The sequence below is a fragment of the Dromiciops gliroides genome, chromosome 1, assembly GCF_019393635.1.
Source record: "Dromiciops gliroides isolate mDroGli1 chromosome 1, mDroGli1.pri, whole genome shotgun sequence".
NCBI lineage: Eukaryota > Metazoa > Chordata > Mammalia > Microbiotheria > Microbiotheriidae > Dromiciops > Dromiciops gliroides.
The window spans coordinates 27,833,740-27,860,485 of record NC_057861.1 but is presented as its reverse complement, the minus strand read 5'-3'; the positions used below and the strand labels follow the sequence as shown (position 1 = coordinate 27,860,485).

The 26,746-nt window shown below is 49.9% G+C and overlaps 1 protein-coding gene across 3 annotated transcripts; it reads left to right on the top strand.

Annotated features, from left to right (window-relative positions):
- Nucleotides 1–579: 579 nt before the first annotated feature.
- On the top strand, nucleotides 580–25,762 carry TRAFD1 (TRAF-type zinc finger domain containing 1). 3 transcript variants are annotated; one of them, XM_043975958.1, is made up of 13 exons: nucleotides 580–741; nucleotides 1,143–1,252; nucleotides 2,000–2,061; nucleotides 17,066–17,201; nucleotides 17,304–17,357; nucleotides 19,200–19,659; nucleotides 19,957–20,223; nucleotides 21,203–21,273; nucleotides 22,314–22,574; nucleotides 23,374–23,485; nucleotides 23,988–24,321; nucleotides 24,536–24,608; nucleotides 24,904–25,762. In XM_043975958.1, exons 2-13 carry the CDS (start codon nucleotides 1,232–1,234, stop codon nucleotides 24,952–24,954), a joined length of 1,902 nt encoding a protein of 633 aa, XP_043831893.1. In that variant the 5' UTR covers nucleotides 580–741; nucleotides 1,143–1,231; the 3' UTR covers nucleotides 24,955–25,762. The 3 variants fall into 3 exon arrangements, with proteins under 3 accessions (XP_043831893.1, XP_043831895.1, XP_043831894.1); XM_043975959.1 differs by lacking the exon at nucleotides 580–741 and adding an exon at nucleotides 752–777; XM_043975960.1 differs by lacking the exon at nucleotides 1,143–1,252.
- Nucleotides 25,763–26,746: the final 984 nt, after the last annotated feature.

The window sequence follows — 26,746 nt, the reverse complement described above, 5'->3', positions numbered from 1 at the left end:
AATTTCTGAAGATAACAATAACTTCCACAGTCCATTAGCAACATTATTAGTAAATAACAATAATAACACTTCCAGCTTCCATTAGCAGCATTTTGTTGTCGTTCAGTCGTTTTTTAGTCGTGTCCGACACTTCGTGGTCCCATTTGGGTTTTCTGGGCAAAGATACTGGAGTGGTTTGCCTTTTCTCCAGCTCAATCTACAGGTGAGGAAACTGGGAGATTAGCAACTGTATTAGCTAATAATAAAAATAATAAAATTGTCATGGTCCATAAGCAACATTATTAGCTAATAACAACAACAACAACAACAACTTCCAAGGTCCATCGGCAACACGATTAGCATTAATAAGAGTTCCTTTAAGTCTTTGTAAACACCAGGGAGGTTCAACTTCAAAGCCCCAGACACGCAGGAGGCGGAGCTGCCAGGAAGCGGACACGCCTCAAAGGTTTAGAGAGCCAATCAGAGACTAGTAAGCGGGTGCTAAGGGGCTTTCTGAGCGACGGGGCGCATCAGCCAATGAGCGCCAGGCCGGCTCTGAGGCAGAACCAATCGGGGCACGGCTGCTTGTGGTGGCCGGAAGCGGCGGCGGTTCTGGGGCGGTTGTTGAGTGCGGGGGCTGAGTGGGATTGTTGTTGCTGTGGCTGCCGCTGCCCCCGCTGCCGCTGCCGCTGCCGCTGTCGCTCCTCCTCCTTGTCGCTGCCGCTGCCGCCGGTGACGGCTCCTTTTCTTCCTCCTTCCCAGGTGAGCCGGAGCGGCCGCGGGCCCTCGCGCTCGGAGGTAACGGGAGCTGGGGGCGGGTCCGGCTCCGAAGGCCCCAAGGCCCCGGGGACCGAGGTTCCGCCCGTGCCGGCCCCCTCCCCTCGGGCCTCGGGCCGCGCCGCCGGGCCCCGGGAGTCCTCCTCGGGCGAAGGCGCTTGGGCGGCTCCGGCTGGACCCGACGCGGGTCGGCGGGCGGGCGGGGCGGCCTCCTGTCGTCCCTGCTGCCGAGCCGTCTGACCCCTCGCTTCGGCCACGGAAACCCCCCGCTGAGGGAGCCCCGCGTCGGGCACGGCCGGGGAGGGGGAAGGGGGAGGGAGCAGGTGGACTGGGGGGGGGGGTGGCGGCTGCGGGTGGGCGGGGGTCTGAGTGGCTCTTTGCTTCAGGGGCAGCTCCCCCGTCTATCCCAACGGTCCAGGCCTCGAGTCTCTGCCTCTTTTTCGGCCGGGAAAACTACCCTGACATTTATCCTCCAATGAGTGACCCCTCCCCTCAGGTATGGAAAAGGTTGTACCTGAGGGTGGAGAGAGTCGGGATGAGATCGATCGCGGCTCTCCCCCTCCCCCAGGCCCCCCCCCCATCCAAGATTCTGTAACCTGTGAAATGAGGGGATTGGACGTTTTTCCCATTTCTAAATGCGGTGATTCTAAGGAGAGCAGAATTCATGTGGACATACTTACTTCTCCCCCATGACATGTCCACAGGCTCGATAACCTGGGGGGGCGGCTTAGGCTCTGACCAGGACCTGAAGCGAATTTTGGAAAGTGACCATTGGCCTAGTACTTGAGCAGGATGAGGGAGTATTTGTGGTTAAAGATGCTGCAGTTGATTATGATGATGCATGATTGATACGGAGAGAACACCTGATTTGGCATGGGGGGAAATGGGTTCAAATCCCACCATCCAGTACATGTGTGACCCTGGGCAAGCCATTTAAATTCTCTCCGAGGCCCAGATTCCTCAACTGTAGCACGGATTGGACCGGCCTCAATCTGTGATCTTATGATCCTCGGCAGAGTTGCCAGCTATTTTTTGTAGTGTGCATGTTTCCTTTAAGGAGGAGTCTTGTAAACTCTGTGAAGAAGAACTCAGACCTGTTGAGGATTCCTTGGCATGCCTTCAGAGCAGTCATTCTGCTTGCTGACAGCTGTTCTCTGGGGCAGTTTACAGTCAGTTTCTCTTTGTTGGTGTCTTCTAAGAAATGAAAGTGAAACGTGTCAACTTTTATTTCTCTCTCCCCTAGTCTTGTGGCTCGTTAAAGATGGCTGAAGTGATAGAGCAGGAAACTCAACTGTGTGACAACTGGTAAGAGAATTAACTTGCGATAACTCCTCACTGGGATGTTTTTCATTAAGCTCTGCCTCCGTATTTACTTTGTGATCTGTGCATCTGGCTCTCCCTACCAACCCCCCCCCCCTCACCCTATCCCCACTTTGCTGCTTGGAAGTAAGATGTGGTGGTGAACCAAAGCGGCATCACTATGTCGGGGTCAGGGTACAGTGTGTCCACCTGTGTTTGGCAGACCAGTAGGAGCTTGGAAGGCTGTACCACAGGTGGGGCACAAATAGTTCACATGAGCATTTGGGGTTGAGGTGGCTCTCAGTTTGTGCATTTCCTCACATTTCTTTGGAGCTGCTAGAGCACAGCGCCCCCCCCCCCCCCCTCTGGGGACACATCATGCTGAGCCGTTCAGTGTCTCCCTTGTCTCACAGCCAATACCAGAATTCTTCACAGAGACCCTGAGAGTGTCCTTGTATCGCCTCTTCTGACCTCCAGCCTCCAGTGAGTTCTTCAGGCAAATGTTCCAACCACCAGTAAAGTGTATTCGCTGGCCCCAGAGGGCAGGGACTGCTTCCCTTGGGTGTTTCTCTGCCAGGGCCTCCTGAATCCCAGGGCTTGCTCCACATAGGCTGGTTGGATGTACTGTTGGAGTTCACTCTTTCCAGACCTTGCTGCTGTGTTTGAGGAGGATTCAAAGTGAGGGTGTGAGACTGTAGGGCTCTGGGTGAAGTATGGAAGTGCCCAGGCTTGAATAAAGGGTCCCCCTCGATTGTTTCTGGTGGCCTTGGGAGCTGTGCTTTGCAAGGCAGGGCAGGTAATCGGTGCTCTTTGCTGGGGACCCTTCCCCTCTTGGGGCCTTTGTGACATAAATGGGGGAGGGTGAGTATAGTGTCTGAGGACAGACGCTCCAACAGTCTGATTCGGTCTCAGGAAGCCCTAGTAGGCATAGAAATCCTGGAGCTGGAGTGCATCCTAGTGGCTGTCTGGTCCAGCTGCACCATTTTATTTGGATTGGTAAAATCCAGTTTTGTTTTGTTTTCAGGTCTGCATTCACTTGCCTTTCCCCCCTTCCACAGCTGAGAATGCAAGAAAAAGAAAACCTGTTACAGACTGGCCCATTTTATAGAGAGGGAAACTGAGACCCTGAGAGGTTCAGTGACTGTCTTCAAGGTCACAATAATGGATTAGCCATAAACTGGAGTGGAATATTAATATCAGTGCCATGGGGCACGTAACCTTTATTGGGTTGGGATTCTCTTCGGCTCTCTGGTCTTTTTAAAGAAAGATGTTTTTAAATGCATAAAATAAACACTCAGGATTACTAGAGAAACCAATATATTGAAATATACTCTTTGATGCAGTAACATTTCATGGACCCCAACAGGCCTAGGTAAGAAGAGGGCCGGCCTTAGAATCAGGAAGAACTGGTTTTTAGTCCTGCCTTTAACCCATAAGCTTTATGACCCTGGCCAGCCACTCAGTGTCTCAGGAGACCAGAAGAGCTTCTTAAAAACTCTGAATGCTAGAGGCCTTGCTGTTTTCTGCATCTGTGGCGGGAGTTTCCATATTGGGAGTCCTTCCCATCCTTTCTTCCCCTACCCCCAGCACAACAGCAACCCAGTGTGATTGACATGAGTTGGTAGCACAGAACCAGTGTGCCACACTGCCAAAGAGGAACTGCCAATACTCATGAATTACTGTTGTGTGAGAGAGATTGATTGATTGATTGATTGATTGATTTTTACCGGGTCTTTTCCCCTTTCCCTGGCCTATCTGTCTCAGAATCTTAATGTAGGAGAACAAGCGACAGGTCTTTCCTTGAATGGAATCAAGGCCTCTCTTCCCCTCCAGTCTTCTCACAGTTGTCAAACTGATCATCCATAAACAGATGAGATTGTGCTCCAAATAATCTGCTCAGAAATCTCCTGTGGCACCTGATCACTCTGGGATGAAGTCCTCATCTGTCAGCCTGGCCTACGAGGCCTCTCTCCTGGCTGCTGCTCCTCCCTCCCGTTGGGGTTTTCGGTCAGTCCCTATTACTCTCCTTTGTTCCAGTCTGATCAGCAGAGCTCAAAGGCTTTTCTCCAGACACCCAGGAGGCTCCTCTTATCTTTTTATCCAGGTGCTATTTGTGCCTCCTCGTGTGCTCACTTCTCTCTGCCCCTGGATTTTTCTCTTCCTTCTTCTCAGCTCCTGGGCCTCTGCTTCTGGGAGACCTTTGGGTGCTTTGTGAGGGACTTGGCAGAATGCAAGCAGTGACTCTGTTTTAAGGGTTGGGGAGAGGTGGGCTCTCTGAGTCTGCAGCACCAACTGGGTCCCTGCCAGATAGCTGTTGAATTGAATTGAGGAAAGGGATTAAGTCTCCCTCCCTTCCTATCCTTTCTCTTTCTTGCTGTTCTTCCTACTCCTCTGTCATCCATGGCATGAGATGGTGTGGCCTGAGCCCTCACTGAGAGAGAATTGTCATCTCCATTGCTTCATGCCATTGTGGTGGTTTTCTGGTTGGCCTTCCTGCCTCCAGCTTCTCTCTCTCTCCATCCATCTTTGTCCAGAAGCTGTGAAATGATTGTCTTTGAGGTTAGCTTGGGACCAGGTCACTTCTCTGCTCGAGGAGCTTCAGGCTGTCTCCTCATTGCCACTGTGGCCTCAGGTTAAACTGCAGACCCCTCCCCCTGCTTGGCACAGAGAGCGCGCCCCCCCTCTTTTCCTGGGCTCACTGTCCATTATTCCCCCTCACACACTTGCTTCTGGCCCAACTGGCCTTTGCTCCCTTCTCCATTCACAGCCTTGCTCCTACCTCGGGGTCTTTGCCCAGGCTGCCCTCAACTCCTTACTTTGCCTCTTGGAACCCCACATGTGCCCCCTGCCACACAAGGCCTGTTCTGGTTCTTTCCAACCCCTGTGTTTTGGGTTCTGTACATATCCTGTGTGATCCCCCAGAACATATCTCACCCACCCAGTGGGTTGTGGGCAATGCCTGGCACACAGCACACAACAGCAACAACACTTAATGATAGCTTGTGGACTCTTATTGGAAGACTTTAGTGCTGCTCCTGGTGTTAGAACTAGGTGATAGTATCATGGATTTAGTCTTGGAAAGGACTTTTTCCCAAGTGAGAAAGCCACTACCATCCCAGGAAGCCAGCCTCCTTCAGGCCCATGACAATGTATAAATAGCTGTGCAGAGAGTCACAGAGGCTGGCTTGTTGCTACCTTACAGCAGAGCCAATGAAAACAGGGCGATTTGAAGCAAAGCTATTTATTTAAAGAAAAAGCTCAGGCAGCAAGGAATGTGACTAAGCACCCCCCCGGTGCATCCTCCCTGGAGAAAACTTGTTGAGTCCAGGCCGTGAAACCTTTGGGGTTGTTGTTTTCCCCGTTATTCCTATTTAGTAAAAGGTTAAGGTAATTTTTTTTTTGTTGTTGTGCAAAATTTGAGCTGTAATCAAGCTTGGGGGCCCATGTTGGGCACCCTCAGAGGGTGGCACAAAACCCTCGGCTTTGTCCAGAGCCCAGACATGGCCAGGGATGGGGGTCAGTGTTCTTCCTTTGCAGGGCTTAAGACTCTGCTTCTGGCCTAAAGACTTTGGCTTTGGGGGGTGGGGGGGTTGTTGTCTCCTGTTTGTGTAAGTATTGACTTCTGTCTAAGGTGAGATTTCATCATGCATCAGCTCTTCTGGGATTTGTACACTTGTGTTCTAGATAGAGATCTAGGTGGTGTGTGCTTATAACAGCAGCACCATCTGGCTCTGAGGAAGTGTTGAGATATATGTGTGTGTCCATGCACACAGATATACACATTTAATAGACATACATGCATTTACCAAGTACTGCTAACTTTATTACCTTCTAGTGGCACATTTTTGGGGTGTGAGGGAGAGGATTCTCTTCATGGTTTTGCCTTTAAAACATTTCTTAGCTCAGGTAGTTGTGTGTTTGTTTTGTTCTGAATATTTTTTCCATCCTCCTCCACTTCCCTCCCATAAGACTTATAAATTAATATATAAACTGTTATTAGGATAGTATTATAAACCTTATGGATGAATGGGTTTTCAACAAACTTAACTGATAGCCTTGTAGTGTCTTATCAAAGTGGTTAATGTAGTTCTGTCTTCTTGAATGAGTCTAATTTTAATTATTAAATTTCAGAGAAATTTTATATGAATTGTAAAAATTCAACACATTGAACTTGTCTTGTCTGTATAATTAAAAGAAATACAACACAACACTGGTAGTGTTTTTAAAAATCACTCTCAATTCTAAATCGTGTTCTCCCCTTTCTCCCTCCTCTATCCCATCCCATCTCATTCCGCCCCATCCCCAAAGAGCCATCCTTTATGACAAAGGAAAACGAGGGTGGGAGTGAGCCCAGAAAACAGTATACCGGCTCCCAGGGCCAGTGCCCCGTGCCTGTTCCATCCCATATCCCTGCAGAGGCAGGGAGGTACAGATGTTCTATCTTCCTGGTCACCACACTTGGCCCCAGTGATCAGAGGTTTCATTTCTTTCTTTGTTTCCTCTTAATAGTAGTCATTATATAGTTTTTCTGATTCTACTTCACTTTGCCTTCGTTTCTATAAGGCTTCCCAGGTTTCTTTGTATTCTAGATAGTCGTGCTTTCCAATGGCCCGGTAATATTTCATTATACCCACATTCCACAGCTTGTTTAGTTCTTTCCCAAACAATGGGCTTCTAGTTCTTGGTTACTACAAAAAGAGCAGCTGTGAATATTTTGTTGTAGATGTGGGGTGGGGTGGAGTTTATACCTCACTGCAGGATTTCTGGGTCAAAAGGTCTGGACATTTTAATCATTTTCTTTCCAAATTAGGTTGGATCGGTTAGCAGCTCCTTTGAGAGCTGACTATGGAACCATTTTGTATCATCTTTGCTAGGTTAATGGGTAGGAAGTAAAGTTACTTTCACTTGCATTTCTCTTATTAGTGACTTGGAGCTGTTTTTCATGTGATTGTTTACAGTTTTCATATCCTTTGCCACTTATTCTTTGTGGAATGGCTCTTGATCTTATATGTGTGACCCCTGTCCTCTTCCCCAGCGATTTGGGATATCATATCCTTATTGTAGATATTTGATGACTAATCTATAGAATTCCTTATTCTAGTTGTGTTTTTCCCCTGAATATCTCATGTGCTATGGGTCCACTGTGAACTTAACGTGGCACATGTAGTATCATATCAGAACCTATTTTTTTACAACACTTAACAAGGCCTGCTAGGAATATTTTTTTTTAACTAGGAGGTTGTTTCCTAAATTATATTCTCATGTTAATCAAGCACTGGATTGAGTTTGATAGTTTTTGCTGCTGTTACATATTTTAACCAGGATCAAGTTTTCATGGTGTGATTTGAGGTCTAGAAGTACTCTTGCCTCCTTATTTTTATCCACCCCCCCCCCCAATTTCCAAATGAATGTTGTCATTTTGTTTGACTCTATGAAGTGACCTCTTGATAGTTTGGTATAGCACTAAAATTTTAAATTAATTTAGATAGCAGTGTCGGGGGCAGCTAGGTGGTGCAGTGGATAAAGCGCTGGCCCTGGATTCAGGAGGACCTGAGTTCAAATCCTGCCTCAGAAATAGGACACTAGCTATGTGACCCTGAGGGGCAAGTAACTTAACTCTCATTGCCCACCAAAAACAAACAAACAAAAAAACCAACCATAGATAGCATTGTCACTCTCGATCTGTAATTTGTAAAAATTCTTAGGATTGTGAGAAGATGTTGCTGTGCTAAGTCTGGTGAGCCCAGACCCCTTAAATACCACTCTGACAACAGTATTATTTGATGAAGAATTTTGAACGACATAAGTATTCTCAGCAATACAATGATCCAAGACAGTCCCAAAGGCCTCATGATGAAGCATAACTCCCCAAACAGGACTGATATTGAGCACAGACTGAAACATGCTATTTTTCACTTTCTTTCATTTTTTTATATTTTCTTCAAGTTTTCCTGTACAAAATGACTGACATGGTAATGTTTTAGATAATTGCACATATATAACCCATATCTGATTGCTTCCTGCCTTAGGGAGGGGGGGGAGAAAGGGAAGGAGGGATAGAACTTGGAATTCAAAACTATAAATAAAAATGTTCACTATTAAAAAATCCAGCCAAACAAATATATAATTAATTCAACGTGTTAAGAAAATACCACTGTAGGGCTTAGCAATGCACTAGTTATGGGGCAGCTAGGTAGCGCAGTGGATAAAGCCACTGGCCCTGGATTCAGTAGGACCTGAGTTCAAATGTGGCCTCAGATATTTGACACTTACTAGCTGTGTGTGACCCTGGGCAAGTCACTTAACCCTCATTGCCCTGCCCCCCCCCCCCCAAGAAAGAAATGCACCAGTCTAAAAAGAAATAAAAATAACTTGTAGATTCCTCTACCCTTCCCTGGGGTCCACAAAAAGCTTCCAGAATCATGTGGAGACCCTGACAGTGACCATCTGGGGTAGATTGGTGGAAAGGAGAGGTATGATCTATGGGACTTGGCAGTTCCAGACAAAGACCCACCAGGCTGGAGTCACAATAAGGATCAACATAAAGCTTAGCAGCTGCTATTAATACAACAGGAGGAGAGCTCGTAATCGAGCAAGCGATAAAGGTTTAGAAACAAGGATAAGACCATCCAAAACTATTATATCCTTCAAGGGAAAAATTGGATTTTTAATGGGGTAGGAGACTTCCAAGCGTTTCGGACAAAACTTAGTAGACACTTCAAAATGGAAACTCGGGCACCAAGAGAACCAGAAAGGCACATACATTTGTGGACTTGAAGGGGAAGGTGGGAGATGAATCTTTTGCATGTTAATAAGGAGATAAACAAACATTCTCAAAATTCCACTCGGTCTAAGGTCCTTTTGTTGTTGTTGTTGTTATGTAGCTGTTTTCAGTCATGTCTAACTCTTTTTTACCTTATTGGGGGTTTTCTTGGGCAAAGAGATAGGGGAGGGGTTTGGCCTTTTCCTTCTCCAGCTCATTTTCCAGATGAGGAAACTGAGGCAGACAGGGGGAAGTGACTTGTCCAGGGTCACCCAGCTAGCTGGCGAGTGTTTGAGGCCAGATAGGAACTTTGGTCCTCCTGACGCTAGGCTCAGCGCTCTACCCACTGTGCCACCTACCTGCTCAATTAAGGGTCGTAGGAAAAGCGGTAAAAATGGCAGAGGGCCTGTGGATGGTTTTTTTGTTTTTGTTTTTTGGTGGGGCAATGAGGGTTAAGTGACTTGCCCAGGGTCACACAGCTAGAAAGCCTCAAGTATCTGAGGGCAGATTTGAACTCAGGTCCTCCTCCTGAATCCAGGGCCAGCGCTTTATCCATTGCCCCACCTAGCTGCCCTCAACGGTTTTGTTTTGATGATCTTAGACAAATGGGAGGAACAGAGAAAGTGTTGGGGAAGAAAAGGGTTTTGACATAATGCCGAAAGATGACATGATAGAATACAAGTATACAAGATGAAGAACATAATCATTGAGGACAGGGTAGGGTAGGGCAACAGGCATCCCGCAAGCTGCAAACTTCGCTTTCATCTGAATTTGATAAAGGAGGATGGAACACACACTTCTGTCCCCCTTCTCCCCCTCCCTAGATTTCCATATGGAAGTAGATTAAATTTATTTGTTTTGGTTTTGGGTTTTTGGCAGGGCAATGGGGGTTAAGTGACTTGCCCAGGGTCACACAGCTAGTGTCAAGTGTCTGAGGCCAGATTTGAACTCAGGTCCTCCTGACTCCAGGGCTGGTGCTTATCCACTGTGCCACCTAGCTGCCCCTAGATTAAATTTAAAAGAGACACATGGAAATGGGGAAAAGGAAATTTCTGCAGTTAGTTTCCTTGATGATCTCATTTCTAAGATGCATAAATCCCATGAGAAAACGAAGCTGTTCCTCAGTAGACAAATGGACAAGGGATAAGGAATAGGCAGTTTGAAAAGGAAGATAGCCAAGCCATCTGCAACCATATGAAATGCTCCAAATCATCCGTCATTTGAGAAATGCAAATGAAAGCCGCCATATACCCGTCAGACTGGCGGGAACGACAGACACGCTACAGCAGGCGCCCTGCTGCACTGTTAGTATAGTTGTAAATGGGTCCGAGCCACAGATTCTAGAAAGCAGTTGGGAATTGTTCTATCCTAAATGACTAACTGGCTTTTCCCTTTGATCCAGCTGTGCCACTATCAGGCCCGTACTCCAGAGAGATCAAAGACAGTGGGTAGGGGCTTGGACAGAAAATAGCGATAGCCGCTGTAGTGGCCAAAACTGGAACCTCGCGGGCAGTGGTACTCCAGTAGGCGAATGGCTGATCCAGGTTTGGTTTCTGAATCCAGCAGAATATTGTTGTGCCATAACATGATGAAATGGACAGTTTCAGAGCCAACCGAAGGGAGCGGCCCCAGAGCAGGTAAATGAATACTGTGACTAACAAGAGTATGGAGCAAACTGAGCCATGATTCCTGAAGCATGAGACACTACTTACTTAAGCCTTCTGCCAGAGAACTGAGGAACTTAAGATGCCTTGGGGCAGGCGTGTGGGCATGGCCAGGATGGGAATTCATTTTGCTGGAGCTATGTGTATTTCTTTCTTTTCTTTTTTTTTTTCCCAATTAATTAAATTTTTATTTAAAATTTTTCTCAGTTACATGTAAAGATATTTTTTTTGGGGGGGGAAGGGCAATGAGGGTTAAGTGACTTGCCTAGGGTCACACAGCTAGTAAGTGTCAAGTGTCTGAGGCCGGATTTGAACTCAGGTCCTTCTGAATCCAGGGTCAGTGCTCTATCCACTGTACCACCTAGCTGCCCCCATAAAGATATTTTTTGTTCCAAATTTTTCTTCCAGCCTCCCTTCCTTCCCCCCTCCCAAGACCAGCAAGCAATTTGATTGATATAGGTTATACATTACTATCATGTTAAACATATTTCCACATTAATCAGAACAAAAGGGGAAAAAAACGCAAGAGAATAAACAACAATAACAAAAAAAGCAACAAAAAAAGTGAAAATTGCTTCATTCTGCATTCAGACTCCATAGTTCTTTTTCTGAATGCAGAGACCATTTTCCACCATAAGTCTTTTGGTATTGTCTTGGATCATTGTATTGCTGAGAAGAGTTAAGTCTATCACAGTAGATCATCACAAAATGTTGTTGATACTGTGTGCTATGTGTTTTTTGGTTTTTTTTGTGGGGCAGTGGCGGTTAAGTGACTTGCCCAGGGTCACACAGCTAGTAAGTGTCAAAGTGTCTGATCTGAACTCGGGTACTCCTGAATCCAGGGCTGGTGCTTTATCCACTGCACCACCTAGCTGCCCCCTGCCATGTGTATTTTTGATAAAGGTTTTATTATTTGGTTTGCTTCTTTGTTTTTTTGTTAAGTGGAGGAGTGTAGTGGGAGAGAGAGATGAAAAAGCACATAAAAATGAATTTTTAAGAATCTAAAAAATCAACTCAAAAAATTGCTTATCCCTAAGGCTTAACTAAATCAGTTTTAGTTAAAAGTGCCTGTAGCTTTTTTGGAAAGTCAAGACCTGGAGAAGAAGGAATTTAATTAAGTCACTCAGATAATTTAGTAACCTTTTGTCTTCTTTACCCCAGTTATCCTCATATTACAGTAAAGTTTTTGCAGGGGATTTGCCTTTGGGGAAATGACCATAAGACCCAGGAGAATATCCAGCGGGCAGTTGGCGGTGCTTGGGAGAGAATCACCTGAACTTTGGTCATAACTTGGCCCTTGGGGAGTCGAGGAGAGATTCCTTTGTAACACGGTTTGGTGGGACCAGATCACAGTCGTGTATGAGGACTGAGAGGCTGTTAGCAACTTCAGAGATTCCTTTATCGCCTCGCGGGTCTTCTCTGTGCCACAGGAAGTCCCAGTGTGTCCATTGACCCCTTTGGTCCGTACAGCAGTGTGGAGGTGGGCACCTCTTTGCCCTCCTTTGGTGCCAGTCACACAGAGGCTCAGAGGTTGGCGCTCTTAAATGGATGGCGAGCAAGCTCAGTAGGGTTCAGTAGTGAGATGTGGCGGCCTCTTTGACTGTCACAAAAATCCTGTGTAGTGTCCAAGAGTCAGGAGGTGGGATAGCCCTGTGGCATTCAGAGTGTTTGTCTTGGGGGCAGCTGGATGACACAGTGGATAGAGCACCGGCCCTGGATTCAGGAGGACCTGAGTTCAAATCCGGCCTCAGACCCTTGACACTTACTAGCTGTGTGACCCTGGGCAAGTCACTTAACCCCCATTGCCTCTCCAAAAAAACAAAACAAAACAGAGTGTTTGTCTTGAGTTCTGGGCATACTCTTTTAGGAAGGACATTGATAAACTGAAGGGTCCAGACGAAGGAATCTAAAATGGTCAAGGACTCGAGTGTATGCCTTGGCCTTATTTGAAGGAACTGGTTGGATGTTTAGCCTAGAGAAGAGGAAAAATGCTAACTCCCCCAGAGCTTTTGTCTTATAGAATAGGTGTGAGACCTGGTCTGCTTGGTGCCAGGAGGCTAGAACTAGAAATGGATGGGCTAGAGGGAAATCGAGGCTTGAAACGGCCCAGGAATGGAACTCTCTGTAAGTGGTCTGCGCAGCTTCAAGACCTGGTAAGCTCACCGTGGTTGGAGCTCTTCCTCCAGGGCTGGATGACCTCTCATCAGGGATGTTGTGGAGAGAACTTGTTCAGGTCTCAGCCAGCCCAGAAATGCTCTGGCTTAGCTGTGGCCACATAGCTTTAGTCAGAGGTGGCAGGTGATTTCCTGACTCCAAGGCCAGCCCTCTCTCCACTGTGGTAAGCATCAGATGAACACATTTCTGTTTTTTATTTTTTGTTTTTTTTAGTGAGGCAATTGGGGTTAAGTGACTTGCCCAGGGTCACACAGCTAGTAAGTGTTAAGTGTCTGAGGCCAGATTTGAACTCAGGTCCTCCTGACTCCAGGGCCGGTCCTCTATCCCCTGTGCCACCTAGCTGCCCCCTAGATGAACACATTTCTGTTAACTCTTTTGTAAATGGTAAGTTGTTCTACAGATCTCTGCCATTTTATTACTTATTCTATTTTACCTTGTACCAGAATTAGTTGTGTTTATATGTTCTCTCTACTAGAATATATTCTCCTGGAGGGCCGACATTGTCTAATTCAGTGATTCTCAAAGTGTGGTCCAAGAACTTCTGGGTCTCCTTGAGACCCTGTTAGGGTCAAAACTATTTTAGTCATACTAAGATGTTATTTGCCTATTAAAACACTTCCCTTTCCCAACTATATACATCTTGGCAAGATCAGATTTTCTTCATACACTTCAACCAAAACAACACGTTTCACAACAAATTGAATGTAGAAGCTTTTAGGAGAATTCCTCCTATCTTCTGTTAAGCCAGACATTAGGGATTTGCAAAAATTTGTAAAACAATGCCATTTTTATCATAACTTTTTGTTTTGTAATTATATTTTGGTTTTATTTTTAAACAAATTTGTAAATTTTAGAAAATATATCAGTTTTGATTTCTAATATTGTAAATGTCAATAAAGATAACCCAAATAAATACTTTTTAGGGGTCCTCAATTTTTAAGAATGTCTAGGGGGGCCTGAGACCAAAATGTTTCTCTTATTTCTCTTTTTTTTCTCCTTCAGTCTAACAGTAGAAACAATCAGTGTTAATTGAGTTGAATTGGTTCTTTGTTATGTGAGTTGGGTGTGTTCACTTTTGGGCAGGGCCTGACTTGGAAAAACCAAACCTGGTCCAGACTTCTTGGCAGCCAACTTGGTGTTTTTGGTGTGGAGAGTGAGGGGGCAGAGGCTGGAGAGGACTGGAAATGGGGGACTTTCACTGGAGATCTAGGACTTAGAACTGGAAGGCACCTTGGAGAATAGACTGCTTTGCTTGTTTGTGTCCTAGCCTCCTTGGGCTTAGGGACCCCTTCTCAGAATGATGATGGTAAATGCATAACACAAAACTCATGGGGTTTCAAAAGAAGCTGGTGATATTGAAATATAGTTTTCAAAAGGTAGTATTTTTTTAAAACCAAGTAAATGTTCCCTAGGTCAAGAACAACCCCTGTTCTAGAACAAAGCTTTTTAAACTTTTTACATTCATAAATTGAATATAGGGCTAGCGAAAATTTGACAACAGTAAAAGGTTATGTCTACCTATTTTATATAGCTCTATACCTGGGGGTGTGTAAAAATTTCCTTGGGTGAAAAGAGGCTGTGAGTGGAAAAAGTTTGAGATGCCCTGGTCTAGAACACATAGTGGGAGGTTCATTTTATTGATGAGGGGGCTGGCCAAGTGACTTTAGTAGCAGACCGTGGGCTGTGAGGCCTCCTGATCCACTGAAGAGGCTCAGCTTCTCATCCTTTAGGACTGGATCAATTGGAGCCCTAATCAGCCCACACCAGAAAGATGGGAAATTTGTGATGAAGTTGAAACAGTTTTTCCTTGGGCCAGAAAAGTTCTACAGGCAGATTAAAAAAAATTTTTTTTAATTAAAAAAAATGGGGGGGGGGTCAAGTAAGTGTTAGGTGTTTGAGGCTGCATTTGGGTCCTCCACAGGCAGATTTAAAAAAAAAAATTTATTTTAAAGTTGGAAAACAAGGCTGCCTGTATTCCAGAGTGGCCTGTTGTAGGAGACCTAGAGGGTACAGACAGCACAGAAACAAGGGTTCCAGGTGCGTCCTGGGTAATTTTGAATAACTGAGTCGATTTGTGTGGGGGGGGCGGGTAGTGAGGGGGGAGCACCTGTTTTTGGGTTTGATTTTAAATTGTGAGGGCAGGGCTTCCTTTCAAAAAGCACTCATCGGGGCAGCTAGATGGCGCAGTGGTTAAAGCGCTGGCCTTGGATTCAGGAGTACCTGAGTTCAAATCCGGCCTCAGACACTTAACACTTATGAGCTGTGTGACCCTGAGCAAGTCACTTAACCCCCATTGCCCCGCCAAAAAAAAAAAAAAAAGCACTCATCAAGCTGTTTTCTTGGCCTTGGGTGGGGGAGGGTGGGCATTTCAGAGTCATTTTAGGAGATTTTCATGATGGCGCCGTAGAGCACTGGGCTTGGAATCAGGAAGACGTATCTCCCTGAGTTCCTCTCTGGCCTCAGACACCAGCTAGCTGGGTGACCCTGGGCACGTCCCTTCACCCTGTTTGCCTCAGTTTCCTCATCTGTCAAATGAGCTAGAGAAGGAAATGGCAGAGCCCTCCAGGATCTGCCAGGAAAATCCCAGGTGGGGTCATGGAAAGTTGGGCGTGCCTGAAATGACTGTACAACAACCTGGAAACAGCACAGGAATGAGGTGCCCTGGATCCGATGGGGTTGGATTAGATGAGGTACCAGGCCCTTCTAAGTGCGAACGTGGGAAGACGGGACCTGAGGTGGGCATTGGGAAGGGGAAGCCGGGGCAAAGGCAAGGAGGCAGGACCGACTTGGGAGCGCTTGTGGGCTAGGGACGGGGAGAGGCCCAAGTGGACTCATGCCCCTTGAGGTGCCCGGCACCATTGGGAAGCGCCTATGTGTGCCAAGCCCTGCGCTTTGCACTTGGCAGCATCCTCACAACAGGCTCTCCTGGAGGAGATGGGTAAAGGACTTGCCCAGGGTCAGCCGACCAGAGCCACATTAGAGCACATCTGGGTTTGTATGCAGGTCTTCCTGATTCCAGTCTAGAGACTCATGGCGAGGAAAGGCTGATTGGGCTCATACTTTCTTTCCTTGTGTTTGGGGAAGATTTAATCTACATTTTTATTTTTAAAGTTTTATTGGAGTCTTTTGCTTCCGTGTGATAGTCATTTCTGAATTCAAACCTTCCCTTATGACAGTGAAACAATTAAAAGCAAAACCCCATGAGACCCAGACTTTGTCTGACCCTTGACCTCAGCTGATGGAGTTGGCAGCCAGTGAGCCATCCAGCATTGGTTAAGCGACTTCTGTGGGGATACAAAGGCAAATACTGGGGTGGTCAGGGCTGGTGATGGCAGCTCCCTCGGTGCCACTGCTTGCCTTGCTCGCTGGCCAGGCTCTGCTGAATTCTTGCTCATTGTTGTTCCTCCCAGAGTAGTGCTGTTCCCTGGCCTTTGCTCAGTGAGACCCCGGATGAGGGGCACCCTGTTTCCAATTCTTTGCCGCTGCCACCATAAAAGTGTTGTGGCGTTCTTGTTAGGAATGATAACAGCAGCTTCCCGGAGCTGGGTGTATACCTCCCTGTGCCCTTGGATCTCTGGGTTGGAGGGTTCAGGCTGGTTAGTCGTTTTCTTAGTGTTACTGTACATTGCTTGCCAGAATGCGCGTGGCCCACTTCCCAGCCGCCCTGCCTTACATTCGTGTCCTTGTCTTCCGGGCGCCCCTTCCCCAGTCCCAGCTTTCGCCATCCACCACGCGGTGGGGTATGAGGTGAAACCCTTAGTTTTAACTTGGGTTTTCTGATTGGTGACTGGAAAGTCTTTTCTCTGGTCGCCTGTAAATAGCTCACCTTCCACTTTGGAGAACTCATTAATCAGGAAGCATTTATTAAGTGGTGAGCCCCTGTGCTGGGTGGGCCCTGGGGAGAAAGTGTGCAGAAATGATGCCCCTTCTGGCCTCTGGGAGTGTCTGTTGTGCTATGTGTGGGGGCATCTATACAAGGTAATGGGAGTAGGGAGGCTGCTGGCCTGCTGCTGTTGCGCTGGCGCTTCCACTTCCACGTCTCTGTTGACTTGAGAGTTTTGAACTCGACCACTTCAGAACCCGAATCCTCTCCTCCTGTGTTCCCTCAGATTAGTCACCTTCAAATCATGGGCTGATTTTGGATTACTCCTCATGTGGAGGGCTCGGTGAAGACTCAGTGTTACACAGTCAGCTCAAAACCCAGAGGTTTCATTTTCTAAAACAGGGGAGAGATGGGAGAATAAAGGAGGACTGTCATGGAAGAAGGATTGAACTCCATCCCCCCACCAGCCTGCCCAGAACCTTGTGTGAAGGGTCGTGGGGCTTGAGTGCTCTGTGTTACACTTGAAGTAGGGGAATGGATGTAGCCATCAGTAAAAAATGTTCCTCTTTTTGTTTGTTTCTGTAGCAAAAGAGACATTCCTATGCCCAACTTTACCATCCATGAAATTCACTGTCGACGAAACATTGGCATATGCCATCTCTGCAAGGACCCGGTCCCCAAATCCGAAATGAAGGCCCACGTCGAGCTGGAGCACAGCCAGGTAGCTTCATCCTCCCGTCTTCCAGATTTTTCACAGCCTGACAGGGCCATGAGCCACTTATCTTCAGAAAACAGACTTAATCATTCGTCCCTCTCGCCCCAGGTGACCTGCAAGTGTAACATGAAGATGGAAAGGCAGCAATTAACCAATCATGAGGTGGGTACCAGGAGGACTCTGGGAGTTTGGGTCTCACTTGGTCACACAGTTGGATTTGCACCTGCCTATCACCCACTCCTACTCCCCCGCACGGCCTCTTCTACCCCACCAGGCCTGCTCTGCTGTCAGGGGATGGGCTCCGCAGCGGTTCAGCCCGCCCCGCTGGTCCAGACGGTCTCTGCCTTCAGAGCTCATTTGTCTGGCTGTGTGCTCCTCTGGACTGGTGGTGGGGTCTCTCCACTTCATTCTGATTCACCACCTGGTTCTCACTCACTTGTTCCTTCTACCTGAACAGACTCTGAAAGAGCATTTGGTGAGAGGCCCCAGCATCCTTTGAGCCCTGAGCAGGTGCAGAGCTGTCTGGGAAGGAGTTGACCCGTTGACCTGCCCACTTGGGTCAGAGTAGGGAGAGGCTAGTAAGGACATCCTGCCCTACGCGTGATGCAGACGCTGCTTTTAGAGTCTTCTCATGCTGATATTGACCCTTTCTCTGCTCTGCTAGGGCAGTTAGGAGTGGCTTGACAGGACTGTGTTAGTGAGCTCTTTGGCCACATTATTCAGTGGCTGGTGGTTGCAGGTAACAGACGAAATGACTGAGGAAATGGGTCTCAGCTTCTGAGCATGTTGATTTATTAAGCAACGCGTGCCAATTGCTTAACAGATTGGGACCAGGCCTCTCAGCTTTGGCACTGGACCCCCTATACAGCGGGAGACAGGTTTTTATACCCTAAAAGAAAACAGGCTATAAACCAGGATACAAAATTAGGTCATCTGATTTCTGATTGGAGGAAAAATTAGGGACTTTCCAAGTTGGGAGGGTCCAGTCCCCCTGAAATCAGAAACTAGGTGTTCCACTCCTCCCAGGTATCTGCATCCAATCAGAGGAACATGGAAACAATAACTGAATGCTCACTATGGGCCAGTTTTCAGACAGGATGCATGGGTTGCTTGCGATGCATAATTTTGAGAAACTCCTTGTATTGATCTTCAGCTCCGACTGGGTTTCTGCTCATCATAACCTTGGTCTTGGTTAAGGGGGAGGGGGTCCGGCTTCCCAGCCATGCAGGGCTGGGTTCAAACAATGCAATCATATTTTCTCACAATTCCCATGACTGAATAAAGTTTTCTTACAAGACAGAAATAGGGAACTGAGCTAGTTCTAATGGAGTCAGATGGAGTCAGTGTGGTTCACTCACTTCCCGCTACCTCTTAAATATCCCCTCTGTCCCCTCACTGGTGTTACTATTTTAGTGCTAAAAGTATGGAAAGTTTGTGAGTGTGGAGCATTCCTTGGGTCACTCACCCTCAGCATGCTTCCTACAAATCACATAAGCCTTAGGAATGGTGCTGCATTAAAATTAGAGCCTTAAGCTTCAGAGGCGAGAAATGGGTGCATTCTCACCAGAGTCCTTCATGCGTGTTTGCTGACTTGAATGACCACTTCCATTGAGGTGGAAAATTCAGCTTGTTCACATTCACCGATACAAGCTTTTTGGTGTTGGCAATTCCTGGCACTGCTGTGCTCCGGTACACAAAGATTGTGAAATGGTTTTCTAGTCAGCAGAGTCTCCCAACTTCCCAGTTCAAGGCCCAAGCAGGCGCATTTGAGTCCGCTGGGTGGCCAAGTCCTCGAGGGAGGGGCAGCTGGCGAGGATAGAAGGTGGCAGGTCTGGGGTTCTGGAGGAGCCCTGTCAGCTGGCCTGGGCATTACCTGAAGCAGGGTGGGGGGCGGGGGCAGGGTTGGGGGTAGAGAACCTTGTTGCAGGCTGTTAGCCCTGCTCCCCTCCCCCAAGGATCCGGCCCGGGCCACTGAAGCGAGCCCGCAGCCGCTCTGTATTGCAGGCTCTGGAATGCCCCTTGAGGCTTGCCGTCTGCCAGCACTGTGAGCTGGAACTTGCATTCCTCAAGTTGAAGGACCATGAAGAATACTGTGGGGCCCGCACCGAGCGGTGTGGCAAGTGCGGCCGCAACGTCCTGGTGAAAGACCTCAAGGCTCACCCTGAAGTGTGCGGCAGAGAGGAGGGGGAAAAGGAGGCAGGCACTCGGCCTTCCCGCAGCCGTGAGAGTGAGGAGGAGGAGGAGGAGGAGGAGGAGGAGGAGGAGGAGGAGGAGGAGGAGGAGGGAGCGTGGTTCACAGCGCAGACTGTTCAGAGCATGTTGGGGCCTGAAAACCCCACAAGACCCCTGCGGAGGTTTCCGGGGTCCCTGGAGGACCCCTTTTATAGCCGTTTCCTAGCAGGCCAGATGACGAGAAATCCAAGCCGAGGGGCCGAGTCGGCCGTGCAGCTCGACCGGAATCGAGGTGAGCCCTCCTGGCTACTGCGGGGAGCACAGGAGGCTGTGGTGGGAAGGGGCTGGAGGCCAAGGGGGCCGGGCCCCTCTGGGCGTGGCTGCTGCAGCAGGGGAGAGGGGCTTGGGGTGCCTCCCGGCTTCCTTTCTACTCTCCTCACGGAATGAAGAGACTTGGCCTGGCAGGCCCCGTAGCAGTTCTCTAGGATGTGAAATATGCAGTGGCCGGCCATGGGCAGGGAGCTAGTTGACCCCCATGGGAGTGCCCACCTGCCTCTAACTGGTCTCTGTGTGCTGGTTTTTGCTCCAGTGGAGAAACGGGAGAAGCACACAGGGAGTAAAAGCCAGCTGTCCCCCCCGGCATTGGCTGAGGAAGATGCCCACCTGGACTATATGCTGGCCCTGAGCCTGCAGAGCGAGAGCGGTGCCCCCAGCAGCACAGCCACCCACCTCGAGGATTTCTGGAGGGCTGTGTGTGCCAAAGACCTCGGACCCACTGCGGGTCTGAGCCGGGCCCAGGACAATGACCTTTACACTGAGCCTTTCCCAACCATGGATGGGCCCAAGGACTCGAAGAGTAAGTTAAAAAGAAAATAAAACCTTGACATGAGTGGGGGACCTCCTCTGGGTAACTGTTAAAAGAACAGCTGAGGGGACAGTTAGGTGGTACAGCCCTAGATTCAGGAGGACCTGAGTTCAAATCTGGCCTCAGACACTTGACACTAGTTGTGTGACTCTGGGCAAGTTACTTAACCCTCATTGGGTGTCCCCCCCCCCCCCAAAAAAAAAAGAACAGCTGAGGTACCTGGTAGTGGAAGAGTGTTTTCTACAGTGAAGAGATTGCTGCAGGGGGCCCTGGGCAGCGCGGCTCTCCCTCTCCTGAGATTTCTCAGGGCATGGGTGGTTCAGTGGGTGGGTCACGTTGCTAGACTCAGAATGAACTGTCCTGTACACTGGCCTGTGGGTGTGGGGTTTGCTTTCGCCCATTCCGAGTAAATTCTCATTTTCTTGTGACTCTGGTGGTGGTTCTCAGCCCCTTCTTTGATGGCCTTTTTACACATCTTAGAAAAGGGGGAGTCTGCTGAACTACCCGCTCATTCCTTTTTTTTTTTTTAAACGGGGCAATGGGGTTAAGTGACTTGCCCAGGGTCACACAGCCAGTAAGTGTCAAGTGTCTGAGGCCAGATTTGAACTCAGGAACTCCTGAATCCAGGGCCGGCACTTTATCCACTGCGCCACCTAGCCGCCCTGCTACCCGCTCATTCTTAGCCTCGAGAAAAGAAACCTCTGGGCTGAGGTGACTTTTGGCCTCCGTAGCTTTGGGGAATTTAAACCAGTGAGGCTCCCTTGGAGCTGCTGGCCCCTGCAGGGCGAGTCAGGGAGATGATGAGTGGGGCTTTGGGCGGTGGCGGGGAGGAGTACGTGGCGCTGGCCCAGCGGGTGAGGCCCCAACTCTTTGGCAGAGTGGGAAGGGGGCAACCTTGGCTACTGGGGCCAGGAGAGGATAGGTGGGTACGTATGCTCGTCCTGACCCCGGGCCTGTTATCCTGTTACAGGTGATGAGACCATGTTGCCTTGTGAGTTTTGTGAGGAGCTTTATCCCGAGGAAGACCTGATTCTCCATCAGGTGTGCTGCGAGGGGGCAGGACGAGGGGCTGCAGAGCCCCCTTTGGCATGGAGAGGGCTGCGGGCAGCGGGTTTGTTGGGGGGGGGGGGCGCAGATAGCACCTTCTCTGTGGCTCAATCTTTGATGTCACTGGTGTCTTGCCAGCACTTACTAAGTACTGAGTGCTTACAAGAGCATTCCGTATGTTGTGCGTGCTAGTGAGAATTGCAAGGGGCACCTACCCAAAGTGGCCGGGGCAGGTAAGGCACCACTCCTCCATGGTGTTAGAAAGGCATTAGCATTGTCAAAGAAGGTGCTGGGTGGGAAGCTGAGTTAGGTCATTCCTGATGTGGGGGAGGGGCCCAGGAATGGAGCAGATTGGATGCCTTCAGCTGTCCCTAATGAGCAAGCATTAGGGACCTGTATGCAGCTGTGTGTGACCTCAGACTCCTGTTTGCTATTAGCAGACAGTGTCATGTTCAAGTTCAAGGTCATTGGGGAAGGGGCGAGCACTAGCCTTTGGGTGGAGGAGTAGGACGGGGACCAGAGGCAGAGAAAACGGTATCTGCCAGAAACTGGGAAGCTTGGAGAGGAGAGACTTCGGAAGAGACGAATCCTCTCTTGGACATAATGGACAGAGACGTCTCTGGGACGTCCAGTTTGGAACATTTAGGAGGTGACGGGAGCTTGAAGGAATGTTTCTTTGCAGACGGGCTGATGTCCAGCTCTGGGGTCCTCTCTGTAGAGAAGGTGATGAGGGCCCAGGACAGAGCCCCCCAGGGCTTGAATGTAGTGATGGTTCAGTCGTGAGAACCCCGGAAGGAGAGTCAGAACATCCTGTGGGGGGTGGGCACCCTAGCCTTCCGTTTGGCAGTGGGGAGAGGGGAGGAGCGGGAGCTCTGGAGAGAGCAGTCGGGTCTCACCCTGGCTGACAGTGGGGGCCCAAGAGACCTTGGTGTGGGCAGCGCTGTGGTGCGAGTGGCCTGGCAGTGGTGCGATCTCTCATCACTAAATCATCTTGCATGTTCTGGGACCATTGACCATAAACTTGGCAATGGCAGACCGGCTGTAACCCGACCAGCGCCCTGGCTTCCTTCAGCAAGAGAAGCTCACCCCCAAGCCTGTCCCAGGACCGAGGGCACCGTGAGGACCAGGAGGATCCGCTTCAGAGGTTCCTGGACCTGCCGGCCACACGGGCTATGAGTGGCAGGTTTCGCTCCCTCTTGGATCTGTCTGCTGTGCCCTCCGGGGAGAGCAGCATCATCATCCCCTGTGAATTCTGTGGCGTCCAGTTAGAGGAGGAAGTCCTTTTCCACCACCAGGTACGGAGCGTGCAGCCGTGTGGGGACAGCATCTTAACTGGGCTCCAGGCTGTGCCTTAGCTCCCTCTTTTGTGGCCCACGGGCTGGCCAGCGGGGGTGACTTGGGAGCCACAGCCCCTCGGACAGCGGTTTGGGATGGACATGCAGTGGGGCTGAGCTCGGAGAGGAGCGTCAGGTGGCGCTCGCTCTGCCAGGCCTGGTGCTCTCCACTGACCAGCTTGGGTGACTCTGGGAGAGCCCTTGATAAAAACGAGAGGCTTGGGCTTCTTTGCCCCCTGAGGTCTCTGCTGCCTCCAATATTCCCTAGTTCTAAGGTGGGAAATGGGCTCCCTGCACCCACCTGTTTGGTTCTGAGAACTAACAGTAAAGGTGCGGCTCTGGCTGCTTTAGTGACCTGTCCTCAGCCAACGGGAGGGGCAAAAAGGACAGTTTTATCTTCCTGACGGGGGCATTTGGTGTTAGCCAAAGACCCAGTACAGGACATTCTAAGGCTCCTTGCTGCCTCCTGGTGGCAGATGGTGAGATTCGCAGGTAGATATCTACCAGGAAACAGAAAACTGGAGTTTGATTCTTCTTTCCTGAGGTCCCTGGCCCTGATCAGAGGCAGGTGGGCTGGGGAATGCTAAAGGCTCTGGGGGAACCTGGCCTGCTGCCTCCCCTGGGATCCCTCTGCACTGCCCTGGCTGGGGAGATTATCTCCTGGGACTCCTTACACCCACCTGGGCCCATTCCCAGAGAGGCTGTTGAGCAGGAGAGAGTTCTGTGGTTAACAAGGACTCATTTGGGTCTGTCTTGCTAGGACCAGTGTGACCTCCGCCCAGGCAGTGGAGTAGAATGGTTACTTCCTAAACAAGACAGCTCACCCCCAGAGACGTCCCCAGAGCTGCCCAGGCGGCGGATCAGACACCAAGGTATCAGCCACGGGCTTGCGGTGTAGCCTGCTTCCCCCCAACTCAGACTGGCACACACAGTCCCCCGGACCCTTGGCCTCAGATATGGGGGGTGGCGGCCTTTGACTCTTCTTGGGGAATTATTGGTGGACATTTGAAGGCTGTGCTTCTGGCCGTTCTATTCAGACCCAGAACGTGGTTTGTTTTGAATGATTATGTAGTGATCGGTGAACAAGGAGGTAAAACTACTTTAGAAATAGATCCTCATATCAGGCGTCACTGCTGCTCCTGTGTTGACCCTGCTTTCTGAACAAGGCCACAGAGCTGGCTGGCTCCCAAGTGAGGAGCTAGCTGCAGGACAGCCTTTCCAGCATTGTCTCAGGCCAGCTTTCAAACACTACTTTTCATTTGTATCTTCATGCCCCCCTTCTGGAGCGCCGTCTCCTTCCCTTACTGGTCCTGCCTCTGACTCTCAGCCACACTGGCCCACTTAAATCATGGGTGGCCTCTACTCCCCTTTCAGGAGACTTGTCGTCTTGCTATATGGATGACATACGGCAGGAGGCGGCCAGCAAAACAGCGTATCCCCTGCCTCCCAGTAGGCCTGCAAATAGCATAGGGCTTGCCCGAAACAGACTGCAGAAAGCGGTGTTGGACCCTCGGCCTGGGGTCCTGCCGAGCCCTTCCCGTGTGCTGAAGGCTGGCAACTTGGATAGCCTGGAGACGAGAGGGCAGAGTCGCAGGAGCCACAGCCCAGCCACGGGGCCCCTCTCGGTCATCCGGCCTGCTCGAAGCTCGTACCCTGAGAACTACGTGCCCAGTTTCCCCCGGGTACCTCCAGTGAGACATGGATTAAGGCAAGTCATAGTCTTAGCCAGGGGTCCTCTCTAGGAGCCCCTTGGGAGAAGAGGCCACCATCCTGTAGTGGACCCTTGGAACCACTCACCCGGAGCAGGGGGACGGATTCCAGGGACACCCTCAGGACAAGGCTCCTTTAGCCTCTCTCTGCCCACACACAGGCCCTAAGGCCCTCAGGGAGCTGGGTTCTAATTCCTTTTCCTGGCCTTTCAGCGTGAGAAACGAGGTTGGAAGGAGCTCGCGGATTAACACCACTGCTGCCAGCTTCCGGAATAGGACTGCCAAGGTAACCTGGGATCCAGTCCGGGTAGGCCTCTCCCCTGGGGCATGCTCACCACAGGCACCGCCCCAGTGACCGAGCAAGGCCGGCTTGGCAAACCTTCCCCTCCATCTTTCCAGGCAGATTGTGCAGGCAGGTGGGTGGGGGAGAAGGGTCCCAGGCTCCTTCTCCTTTGGGTTCTGCTTTCCCCCCAGTATCCCCAGGGAGGGCAGTGCTGTGGGTATAAAGAGAATTGGGAAGAGGCGGCGGGAGGGGTTGCCTGGAGCTAAAGGCACCTGCCTCTGCCACCTTGTGTTCACAGACAAAGTCTCCAAAACCAGCGGCTGGAGACGCCGAGGAAGAGGAGGAGTAGCCTCAGGGCTGGGGTTGAGCCACTTCCTATGCACCGCAGCGCCTGCCCTGGGGCACGACGCTGGTCCTCTGATGGGTCCAACAGAGAACCTCCTATGGATTTTCATTTTTCTAGGCAGCCGTCATTTTCTAACTTTTTACCTGGGGAAGTGGTCGTGGGGAGGCCATTCTGAGTTCCATTTCTGTCTGTGGCCTGGGGCCTCGTGGAGATCAGACCCTCTTCCCACGAGGGCTCTGTCTCCTTGCAGTATTGTGGGGTGGAGGGTGGGCAGGGGCTCCAGGCCAGTCATCTACTGCCTTCTGTGCTGTCCGTGACGTCCTTCTGTGTCCTGAGAGGGGCTCGCTCTGTTTGGAGCTTCCCTGTAGCCAGCCAGACTATGTGCTCCTGTTCTCTGTGCTAGTTTTGAAATTTCTGTCTTGGGTCAGGGAATTCCAGCGAGGGGGATGTTGGGTTTTGGCCCAAAGTGGGAATGGCCGGCAACCTCTGTTTGCACTTGGAGGCCCTAGACCTGCATCGACTTCCCGGGCTTGAAGAGCAGGGCCCCAGGGAGTGTCTGGGAGGGTGGGGGTGGCCATTAGCAAGTCTTGTCATTGGCTCCCTGCTAGGGCTTTTGTGTCTGAAAATAGCCCATCAGTGGGAGCCACAGGGTGGACCTGGGCCAGCAGGGTGGCTTCCCCCCTCCCTCCAAGCAGTTCTACAGTTGGCTCTGAAATAAACTTTCAGAGTCCCTTGTTGTTGTGGTTTTTTTATTTTAATTTTTTAAAGTTCCCTGTAATAGAAATAAAATTTGTACTTGGAGTACAGCCTAGCTGGGATGCTTCCTGTCTTTGGGTATTGTGGGGTCAGATGAAGGCTACTGAGTTTTCCTCAAGAAGGGAGGGTGGCACGCACAAACATATTTATAGCTGCTCTTTTTGTGGTGGCAAAGAAGTTGGGGAATGGCTGAACAAGTTGTGGTATGTAAATGTGATGGGAACACTACTGTACTGTAAGAAACGATGAGCAGGCAGATTTCAGAGAAGCCCGGAAAGACTTAAGTGTCCTGATGGGGAGTGAAGTGAGCAGAACCGGAGAACACTGCATCAGCTGTGACAGACTCGGCTCCTCTCAGCAACGCCATGATCCACACCCAGAGAAAGCCGTGGACTATGGACACAGAGGGGGAGGTGTCCTGTTGTGATTTTTCTTTCACAACATCATGAATGTGGGGAGGGATGAGGGACCCCTTTTTGCCCCTCCCCCCTGCCAACATGGGGTGACCTTTCAGCGTCACTTCCTCTTTGCTAAGCGGGGGGCTCTGCACACGGCTGGACAGTACAAGCCTTGCTGGGGCCTGCCCTCCTGCTGGTCTGGGGCCAGAGGAGCCGGCTCAGCTCTTGGAAGCCAGGGGTCCCCAAGTGCCATCATTGACGAACCCATTCTGAGAAAAGCCCTCTTTCTCCTTTGGCCAGGCAGTAAATGGGTCACTGCCCCTTGTGATTAAGAAAGACACATGGTATTATGTGCCAGGCACTGTCAAATGCTGCTCATTACCTGGGGAGGAAGGCACTGTTAGGATCCTCATTTTTTTTTTGTTTTTGTGGGGCAATGGGGGTTAAGTGACTTGCCCAGGGTCACACAGCTAGCAAGTGTCAACGTGTCTGAGGCCGGATTTGAACTCAGGTCCTGAATCCAGGGCCGGTGCTTTATCCACTGCGTCACCTAGCTGCCCCAGGATCCTCATTTTACAATTGACTTGCCCAGGGTCACGCAGCTAGCCAGGCTGGATCTGAACCCGAGTCTTCCTGATTGA

Bases quoted from the DNA above. Each gene is read 5' to 3' on its own strand.
- TRAFD1 (XM_043975958.1), top strand. From the start codon at position 1,232: ATGAGTGACCCCTCCCCTCAG. The intron at 17,202-17,303 runs GTAGCTTCATCC...CTCTCGCCCCAG, and splicing joins TCGAGCTGGAGCACAGCCAG to GTGACCTGCAAGTGTAACAT. The intron at 22,575-23,373 runs GTACGGAGCGTG...CTGTCTTGCTAG, and splicing joins AAGTCCTTTTCCACCACCAG to GACCAGTGTGACCTCCGCCC.